We start from the raw sequence: 11,103 nt of genomic DNA on the forward strand, positions 1-11,103 counted from the left end.
AAATCAGCTAGTTGAGAGCACAAGCCCTTGTGTGAGGATACATTTGAGATGCACACTGTAAAGGATAAATTTCTCACACACAATCACTCACACATATACAAGAGAGTTGAACTTCAAAGATTAGTTGAGTGAGTCTTGCACAAAGACATTAAACTTGTCTACGTAGTCTTTGCATAAGAGACGTTAAACATTATGCCGATTGTGAGGTGATGCCTACAATCTTGAGTGATAGGAGTTCAGTTTAGGCAGTGGTGTAAGTCCTAGCTAAATGGGTTTGTACAAGATGTTGTATAAATCAAAGTCTTCTAGTGAACCCTTCCCAATGCAAGAAGGGGTGACGTGGGAGCATTTGAAGTCTCCGAACATCCATAAACAAATTCGTGTCTATTTGTTTATTGCTTTACTTATCATTTTCATTGTTTTAAAAAATGCATTGTTGAAGCATCTTATGTGTTCTTCAAATACCAAAATATTGCATACCAAGTCTTTGATAAAATGCTTCAACCAAAATATTTTTACTCATTCAACTTGCATAAATTTTAAATGTTTTACAAAATATTTAGTTGGTTTCTACCAAGGATGAATTCGAGTGTTTTCCGCTTGGTTTGAATATAAAACTCGATTTAATTCATAGGTGTTCAATATTTCAATAACCTAGCTATTGTAGCTCAACAATTACCCCCCTAATCGATCATGTCAACTAATGAGCGCCAAAAAGTTAGTAAAGTCATGGGTCGGTGCGGCTATAGGGTCAGGAATAGTAATGTTTATGACCCAGTCCATATTAAAGTGCCAGGTCCTAAGGGATTTAACAAAAAAATAGCGGTTACGCCACCTTTTATGGGAGTCCGGCTTCCCTTTCAAGAATTTATATTCGTGGTGGATGGACAAATAAAAACAGCCCGGAGCATCTTTCATCATCCGAATAAACTTTAGCAGGCGTTCGATCCCAATCGGAACCTCAAAGAATTGAAATAAAACGCCCAAGGCCAGGAGTGAACTAATGGAGTTAGGGTTTTGTTAGCTCGAGCATATCTGGAACTAACTACAGGTTGTTTGGATGAGTTTAGGTTTAGAGAACCTAAGACTCGTCTCTATTTGGTCAACATAAAAAGTGTGGTATCCAGCGGAAGAAAGGTGAGCTCGGTCTATCCAGCCACGGATGTGTATCTTGTAATGACGGGACATGTCTGATCCGTCTCTAATGGAAGGCCCTTTGTAAGGATCTAGGTTGGAAGTTAAGCGTCGTGCCAAGAATATATTCAAGATTTGTTTTTAAAGCACTCAATCGACACTTGAACGTTAGCCATGAACACTTTTGTTGAAAAATGTGGTCCAAATCTTTGCTACTGACACACAAATCACATGCCACTAAGCCGAATGGCTCGTGGCCCAAACTCAGTTTTTTTTTCTTTCGAAATATCATTAATTTAGAAAGAACTTAAAATTGTGTGTAAAGATAGTTATTCAAATTAATTGTTGAAAATTATTCTTTCAAATTTTAGTATTTTTTTCAAATGTTCACACGACATTATAAAACTATATGCAATTTCTGTGCCGGGTAAAGTAGTCCCGATTTTTTTTACGAGATGTTCAGAGGATTATCTCACTTAAAAACAAACATTTTATATATATATATGTATTTCTTTTGTTTTCAACTGAACATCTCATATGTTTCTCTCGGTATTACATATAATTACCCTTATGTCAAATGCTACTAGTTCATCATTAAGCATCCTCCAGATGAAGTATTTATCCTAGACGGATAGGATGTAATGAATAGAGCAATCGCCCGACTACATATCCAATACATATTTCTTTTACTGAGTGATACGTTTAAAAATATTACTAGTTTTAAACGAGAATCCGCTCCACCTTCCAAGTTCTGCCATGACTACAATTCAAGATTATAACTCACAGCAAATAAAAGCAGTAGTCAATGTATGCACAGATTGCGTGTAAACAGTAGCTGAAACTATACTATTTTAAAATACAATGTTCCAATCTCCTATAAGAAACTCCTCGTGTAAACAACTCAAGTCCATCGAAAAGAGTCAGTTTGGCCTCAAGTTTCTTACAAATCAGCAATTATCAGTCAGGTATGCAAGAAAAACAGGAGCTGCCCTAAAAGTTCACATCTTTCCTCGTTGATTATAACTGGCTTTTGACTGCAGAATTTCATAAATCTGCATGCTTAAAAACTCGAGTTTGTTTTAGCTGTAAATTTTCCACATGCCAGTTTGGTAGCCTGCTGACATGAGAGCTATCTCCCACAACATGTTGGGAATGCTTAATAAGTTAACCTTTGATCCAGGAATTTCAGTCCAATTAACGGAAATCTCGACCAGGGGGATGCGAAACCATTTGGACAAATACACCAACTCCACATCAAAGCACCACCTAAAAATTCAACGTTCACAACAGTTATTTCAACAGCAGAAGTACTCAAACTATTACCAAATGGTTATGCGGATCGAAACATGGAAATGGATTGAATTAAAAACTAGAAAATTACACCAAAAATCAACGTGTGGAAAGAACGCATACAATTTAGATTAACTACATTAAAGAACCCAAAAGGTAAATGAATACAAGTAGTGAATCTTACAAAATGACAAGTTATCCATCAAGTACTTTCAAACATCTGAATGTTCTATGACTAGTATGACCCATAGATTCTCTGTGACTATTGATCAAAGTTGAGCAAAACATATTTCGACGCAACCTACCCACCGTCTTTCCCTAGAAGAAGGTACATTACACAATATCGACATTCCAGCCAACTGAAAGCTGCCTCGGATCGGTTTCTGATATAAAAACAGTGGCAAGCCAGATTCCATAATTGAGCTTATTTAGAAACAAATTGGGGGTTTTCCAAAACAATTAAACAGTTTATGTGGACACTTCATTGTTCATTGACTCCATTCATTTATATTCTTCATTACAAATATATATATTTATATATTAACCTGAGGACATACTTCATTCATATGATTTCCTTGTTCCGGAAATACTCCACTAGACTCATTTTTTCTCCTTGGAGGAATTCACAAAGGTCTATAAGGGTTTGATCCAGTCTTTCAACCTCATTGACCTCAGATTTACACGTTTATTTCAGGGTGCATATGGAAGATAGCTCTTTCGGTAAAACATGCCCAACATAGATGACAGATCACATCTAGGTAGATTAGGTTACAAAACCATAAACTCATAATATAACTACACCTCACCTAGTCATAGACTTGAGCGTGGCTTGACCTAGTTGAAATTGAGAAAAAATTAAGAAAATACAGCAAACTTTCAGAAAACAAGATACAAAATGATAAATACATGCAACGCTATTCTAAAATCTTTTTTGACTTTATGCTGGCATAAGACCAAAGAGAAACTTACCGTTTCAGGAGGACATTCATGAAAAGCTTCCGCGCAGCAGCTCTGGTGAACATTTTAAAACCACACTGAAACATGAAGAAGAGCTTCTATGACCAAACTTAAGACGTAAGATATATTTAATCTATCTGGCCTTTTTTCAGGTTTGCAAGAGTCGAAAAGAGAATAAAGAGAGTGCATTAGAGAATGTCCATCCTAGCAACAAACATAACTGCAACCAAATGATATAAAAACATAGAAATGAACTTGATATGGCGATAAAAGACTGTCTCGGACAAGATGAAGTACCTGTGTGTCGCGAATTCCAGAACCAACAGCCAACAGAAATACAAGATGAAATCCATTCATCAAGAAATTGCGATACCACTTTCTCTGAAACATGAGATGATCGTCTGATTAGACTTGAACAACACACTAGCAATTCATACGAAATAGATTTAACCACGTCATAATGCAAAATAGCAATTATACAGCCAAAAGACTCAACTGTTGCCAGAGCCTTCTCCTCAAGGTGAGCACGAGACCCAAAAGCAGCAATAGGGACATCCGAGATTCTCATCATTGAATCGCTAGCTCTAGAGTCACCAAACTTGTGCTTCTCCATAGCAAGTGCAAGAATCTGACGTGGAAACCATCTATGATATCATTTTTATAATCAAAAGCCTGCCAAGTGACAGGGCTTTGTAGCAAACTTGACCACTAACTATAAGCCAAAAGACACATGAAGGCAATCGAAAGCTGACTTCCGGTAAAATTCAGAAGGACAAAGACAAAGTTCCACAGTTAGAAAACAAAAATAACCTTCCCGATCGAAAAAATAGTCACCAACCTGATTTTCTAGTTTCTCGAGGTCACTCACTTTAGTTGCCCCATCAGCATCAAGCATTAATATAAGTTCACTACGTGAGTGGAGCATGCCCTGTTTTGAAATGCTTTCCAAGAGCATTATGATTCAATGACAGGTCATTATAGTAATACAAAATACAGGGTGAACAAATTTTTCAGAATTGACTCACTTTTCTTATTGCTTCACCCTTACCATAGTTCATTCCGAGAAGGACTACTCTTATATTGTCTATGGTGTATGTCAGGGACTCAATCCATGGGGCCCAGCCCAATTCAAACAAGAATTGAGCAGCAAAAATCAAGGATGTGCTATATCAAAGGTTTACTCAGGGAAACTTTAGAAAATAAGGAATGAGATTGATTGGATTTTTATTTACTTTCCTTTAATAAGTGCTAGAATCTCGAGCTTAGATAGGGGAATAATAGGCATATTTCTTGGATGCCAATTTAATGCTTATCTTGTATTTAAAGGGTTGTTGATGAAGAAATAAACATTCAGCTTTTCTCAAAAATATATATCTAATATTGAGATCGCGAGGTTCTCTCAAACGAGCATCGAACATCCAAAAAAATAGGTAGACAAGGTAGAAAAAGCCAAAAACAAATCTCAGAGTTTAACGATCAACCTCTTCACCGACCCATAACCCGATCCTTTACCCGTGGTCATAACAAGTTGGTATCAGAGCCAGTAGTTATGGGTGATTTGCAGGCAATCCAACAGCAACTTACGACCCTCTTCAACCTGTTCAAATCCGAAAGAGAACACCAAGCACGCAAACAAGATGAACAAGAACGCAACCAGCAAGATCTACACAAAAGGCTTGATGAATTGGCTGCTCAAGTGTCAAAAACCAGCAAGGACAGTGAGGATAGCAGCGGAGCATCTGATTCACAGCCAAGAGATCAGTGCAAAGCCAATGAGTTGGGGAACTCGAATCAATTCATTCCCAAATATTCCAGGATGGACTTCCCGACATATGATGGGTCAACCGACCCCATTAGTTGGATAAGCCGATGTGAACATTTTTTCCGCCATCAACGCACACCCGAAGATCAGCGTGTGGGGCTCGCGTCTTTTCATCTTGAAGGAGATGCTCAACTGTGGTTCTTAAAACTTGAGCGAGATCGACCCGATCTTACATGGGAGTTTTTCGCACAGTACTACCACGTGAGGTTCGGACCACCGATTCGCACAAACAAACTGGGAGAACTATCGAAATTGCGACAAATAGGCACGGTGGGAGAATACCAACGTCAATTTGAACAACTTTCTGCACGAGCTTCCTCCCTCACAAGCGAGCAAGAAGTGGAAATTTTCATTAGCGGCCTACAAGAACACATCGCGATTGAGGTAGACATTCACCACCCAAAAGATTTAACAACTGCTATGGGTCTGGCCCGTTTGTACGAAAGACGCACGGGAAGCCTACGACAAGAACCCAATTATCCAAAAAGATGTACCATCCCAACAAACACACGACCATCGATCACGAGGCAATTGAGCAGATCAGAGATGGAGGAACGACGCTCAAGAGGGTTGTGCTTTAACTGTGATGAACTGTTCGTTCCAGGACATCGTTGCAAACGGTTATTTCGTCTAGAAGTGGTCGAGAACAGCGACCCAGAAGATGAAGCTGACACGATTAATCCAGACGATCCAGGCATCTCTCTTCACGCCATCACGGGAATCAGTAACGCCCAGACTATGCAAATAATAGGGTACATCCATTCGATACCTCTCCGTGTCCTTATTGATTCCGGCAGCACGCACTGTTTCTTAGACTCCAATTTGGTCTCACAATTGAACCTTGAAATATTGCAACGAGGAGACATATCTGTGAAGGTCGCAAATAGGAAGAGTCTACCATGTTCGGGGATGTGTTCTGCTGTTCAGATTCAACTGGAAAATCATATCTTCCATACTGATTTTTACGTCCTCACACTAGGAGAATTTGGCGCTTTCATGGGAGTAAATTGGCTCCGCTCTTTAGGAAGTATCACGTGGGATTTTGAAAAAATACAAATGCAGTTTGTAAGAGAAGGCAGGCTGGTTACGTGGCACGGAGACTCATCCTACATTCCGTCGCACCGAAACCTCTCGGCAACTATACGAGAGGAGGCACCCCTTACCCAGCTACAACACCTTCTAGAAACCTACAACAGCCTGTTCGAGGAACCTCAAGGACTCCCATCCTCAAGAGGATTCAGCCATAAAATCCTACTAGAACAAGGTACCAACCCCATTGTTGTTAGACCTTATCGATACCCTCATATGCAGAAAGAGGAAATTGAGAAGCAATGTGATGAGATGCTACAAAGAGGGATTATTAGACCCAGCTCATCCCTTTTCTCCTCACCAGTATTATTAGTCAAAAAATCAGATGACACTTGGCGCTTTTGTATCGACTATCGTGCCTTGAATGCAAAAAAAGTAAAGGAAAAGTTCCCCATTCCGGTGATCGACAAATTATTGGAGGAATTACACGGCGCTGAATATTTTTCGAAATTAGACTTGCGATCCGGCTACGATCAAATTTTGATGGACCCCGGTAGCATCCACATGACGGCCTTTCGCACCCACCACGGCCACTTTGAGTTTATGGTGATTCCTTTTGGCCTCATTAATGCGCCTTCTACTTTTCAAGCTTTAATGAATTCAATTTTCGGCTGCATTTTACCGAAATTTGTATTGGTTTTCTTTGATGACATCCTCGTTTACAGCGCAACCTGGGAAGATCACATTTGCCATCTTCATACTGTCTTCACAATCCTACAACAACAGCACTTATTCCTTAAGAAATCCAAATGTTACTTTGCTCAAAGACAGGTTGCTTACTTAGGACATGTGGTTTCACGGAAGGGGGTGAGTGTGGATGAAAATAAAATAACAGCCATTCAACACTGGCCACAACCCATGACTCTAAAGGCACTCCGGGGCTTCCACGGACTAACAGGGTACTACCGCAAATTTGTGCAAAACTATGGAGTTATTGCTACCACCTTAACCAATATGATGCGTAAACAAGGCTTTTCATGGACAGCTGATAGCCTGCATGCCTTTGAAACATTGAAGAAACTGCTCACTTCTACACCTGTCCTTGCTCTTCCCGATTTTTCCATACCTTTCATCGTGGAGTGTGACGCATCAGAAACAGGAATAGGGGCTGTACTTCAACAGCAAGGGCGCCCCATTGCATTCTTCAGCAGCGCACTCGCCCTCCGCCATTGGAAACTACCCGCCTATGAAAAGGAACTCATTGGACTCATCAAAGCCATGCGTCACTAACACTCTTACTTTTGGGGAAACTCCTTCATCGTTCGTACGGATCATTATAGTCTCAAATTTTTGCTCGAACAACGTATTTCAACCTCTCCACAACAACAAGGGATAAGCAAATTAATGGGTTATGACTTTAAGGTAGAATATCGGGCAGGAAAATCAAATGTCGTGGCGGACGCACTTTCACGCCTAGGCGAGGAGGGCTGTTTGATGGCCATTTCGAAACCACAGTGGGATTTTCTGGCAGCCATCAGAGAAGCACACTCTAATACACCAGAAGTACAACGCATCATTCGAGAGGTTCATGATGGAGAGGCTTTCGGACCATGGGAAGTTAAAAACGACATTTTATGGTTTAAATCCAAAATCTACCTTCCTCCACAATCACCATTAACTGCTCCTATTATTGCAATGGTACATGAAGGCTGTCATGAAGGCTACCAGCGCACTCTCCACCGCATAGGACGAGATTTTTATTGGCCAGGGATGAAACGTCAAGTCCAAGCAGTAGTGTCCAATTGTTCCATATGCCAACACAACAAAACGGAAGCAATGAAGCTTGCTGGACTCCTACAACCTCTGCCCATCCCTTACCACATTTGGGCCAACATCTCAATGGATTTCATCGAAGGGTTGCCTACCTCACAAGGGAAGACTGTAATTTTCGTGGTTGTCGATCGCTTTTCTAAATATGCTCACTTCATTGGCTTAGCCCATCCTTACACCGTAGTTTCAGTCGCCAAAATCTTTTTCGACAACATCTTCAAGTTACATGGGCTACGCAAAACAATAGTAAGCGATCGAGACGTAACCTTCAGAATCTCTTTTTGGCAGGAACTCTTTCATCTGAGTGGCACCAAATTGTGTTTCAGCTCAGCTTATCATCCCCGATCCGACGGACAAACCGAGGCAATAAATCGCATCCTAGAAATGTATTTGAGGTGCTTTACAAGTGATCAACCGAAGAAATGGTTTGAATGGCTAACTTGGGCCGAATTTTGCTATAACACAAGCTTTCACACAGCTCTTAAGGCCACCTCTTTTGAGATCGTTTATGGTCGCCAACCACCAAGCCTTCTGTCTTATCTCCCCGGTTAGGCACGTCTAGAGGCCGTGGATCACGCATTGCAATAGCGTGACCAACTGTTACGCCAAGCTCGTGATCGCTTGCTACAAGCTCAGAATGTTATGAAGCTGCATTATGACAAGAAACACAGGGAAGTGGAGTTCAAGGAAGAGGATTTGGTACTTCTCAAGCTTCCAACCTATCGACAGCAAAGCTTAGCATCCAGAGGAAATGCAAAACTTTCCCCTCGCTACTACGGTCCATTTAAGGTGTTGGCCAAAGTAGGACAAGTGGCTTACAAGCTACACCTTCCAGAGAACTTGAGGACCCACCCAATTTTTCATGTCTCATCCTTAAAGAAGTTTAAAGGAGGTTCTTTCTCCAACCCAGTACTTCCTCCCCCTCCCTTGGAAGAATTTCATCTTTCACCAATGGCAGTACTGGACAAACGCATGAACCAAGGCAAATCTAAAGTCTTAGTGCATTGGGAGGGCCCGTCACCTGCAGAAGCTTCTTGGGAAGACGCTGCCATGCTCACAGCTCGCTTTCCCTCTTTCGTGTTTGAGGACAACCACGATTTCCAAGGGGGAGCAGATGTCAGGGACTCAATCCATGGGGCCCAGCCCAATTCAAACAAGAATCGAGCAGCAAAAATCAAGGATGTGCTATATCAAAGGTTTACTCATGGAAAGTTTAGAAAATAAGAAATGAGATTGATTGGATTTTTATTTACTTTCCTTTAATAAGTGCTAGAATCTCGAGCTTAGACAGGGGAATAATAAGCATATTTCTTGGATGCCAATTTAATGCTTATCTTGTATTTAAAGGGTTGTTGATGAAAAAATAAACATTCAGCTTTTCACAAAAATATATAGCTAATATTGAGATCGCGAGTTTCTCTAAAACGAGCCTCGAACATCCAAAAAAATTGGTAGACATGGTAGAAAAAGCCACAAACAAATCTCAGAGTTAAACGATCAACCTCTTCACCGACCCCTAACCCGATCCTTTACCCGTGCTCATAACAGTGTACCTCTTCACATACTCAAAAGCTACTCTTCTGGTGCCATCAGCACTTCCATCATCAACAATGACAACCTATTTAAGTATTCATTCATTAGAAAGTTCGATTTTAAAAAGAACTCATTTCTTTATTGTAAAGTCCAAAATCAGTACACATAAACCCATGCATTTATTAAATTGTTAAATTACTTATATTATTTTTAAAATGACTTTTAACGATGCATGATTTATGATTTGCATTATTTTAAATTATTACATGTTCATTTGATGTACATTAAAATGTTTTATTGAGTTTTATGTTTCAGGAGAATATTCGATACGGGATCGGGAAAAGAGACCGGTGATTATTTAGGCGATTTACGATTAATAAGGTATTTTATTTCATGTCAAGAAAATTGGTATTTTAATTTATTTATGGAATTTTAAGCATTTTAAAGCCTAATTTAATTTATTAGGTGATTTTAAGAGTTTAAGGTTTTCAAAAATACTAAGTTGAGTAGTGGGGATTTTAAACTTTGTAAATTATGTTATTAAATCTTTTAGTGGGGTTAAATAATTAGATTACTAATGTTTTATTTCTAATTATTTGACTAAGCAAGTTTTAGCCCCTAATTAATTCCCTACACACACACACAAACGTTACTCACACACTCTCGGCTGCACACACTCACACACACACATTGTGTTTTAATTTTTCTGGAGATAGAAAGTAGGGTTCTAAGTTCCTTTTAGCAGCCACCCCTTCCCCTTCGATTTTTCAGTAGATTCACGTTGGTTTTTCGAGCAAGAATCGTGTAACAAGCGTCTCCCAGTCATCTCCAGTAATCCACCGCATCGATACTCGTTATCTTCGTGCGTTATAACGCAAATGCATGTATATTTTTTTTATTTTCTGCATCGATCTTGTCATAGTAAGTATTTTGATGCTTATTGTGTGTAAAAATCCGGTTATATTATGCAAAGTTTGAGCAAAAATGGTTGAAACGATTTTGAACAAGTTGTTAGATCTCAACAACCGAATCTGTTGTCATTTCGAATCCTGCGAATTTTTGATCGGTTTTTTGGAAAAACTTTCAACATGTAAAACGTAGTACGTTTTGATACCTTCGATTTGACAGTAAATTAGTAATTTTCAGGTGAGTATGAACATTCTCGTGTGACTGCTCAAACTGTGATGTTATAAAATATGTTCTTCATGTTTCTTGAGTTTTATTTGGTTGCAGACTTTGTTGGGAATCGCCGGGTGATCATTGTTGCGTTTAGGTATGCCATGGGTTGTGGTCAGATGCTAATCAATGTTTGGTTTCGAGTCGGTATGGGTTTGGTCCATTAGAAGTCATAGAGAAGCGACTGGGCAGAAGATGACATTTTTAGGATTTGGTTTGCGCAGGGTTAATGCCGCAGCGCTACATTTGGAGAGCTGTAGCTTCGTGCAGGGTAGCGCCTAAGCGCTTGACCAAGCGTTGCAGCGCTACACTCAGCACCTAGGTGATAGTTC

General features: G+C 39.8%; 1 protein-coding gene across 5 annotated transcripts; it reads right to left on the reverse strand.

Moving 5' to 3' along the window:
* Positions 1–1,952: 1,952 nt before the first annotated feature.
* Positions 1,953–9,718, reverse strand: LOC142533115 (uncharacterized). 5 transcript variants are annotated; one of them, XM_075639757.1, is made up of 7 exons: positions 9,624–9,718; positions 4,407–4,484; positions 4,220–4,309; positions 3,878–3,988; positions 3,679–3,762; positions 3,394–3,458; positions 1,953–2,400 (listed from the first exon to the last, which is right to left on the reverse strand). In XM_075639757.1, exons 2-7 carry the CDS (start codon positions 4,437–4,439, stop codon positions 2,214–2,216), a joined length of 570 nt encoding a protein of 189 aa, XP_075495872.1. In that variant the 5' UTR covers positions 4,440–4,484; positions 9,624–9,718; the 3' UTR covers positions 1,953–2,213. The 5 variants fall into 5 exon arrangements, with proteins under 5 accessions (XP_075495872.1, XP_075495876.1, XP_075495871.1 ...); XM_075639761.1 differs by having other exon boundaries at positions 4,220–4,322; positions 9,624–9,717; XM_075639756.1 differs by having other exon boundaries at positions 3,878–4,009; positions 9,624–9,714.
* Between the last annotated feature and the right edge of the window lie 1,385 nt (positions 9,719–11,103).

Source organism: Primulina tabacum, chromosome 18 (genome assembly GCF_025594145.1).
Source record: "Primulina tabacum isolate GXHZ01 chromosome 18, ASM2559414v2, whole genome shotgun sequence".
In the NCBI taxonomy this organism is placed as follows: Eukaryota; Viridiplantae; Streptophyta; class Magnoliopsida; order Lamiales; family Gesneriaceae; genus Primulina; species Primulina tabacum.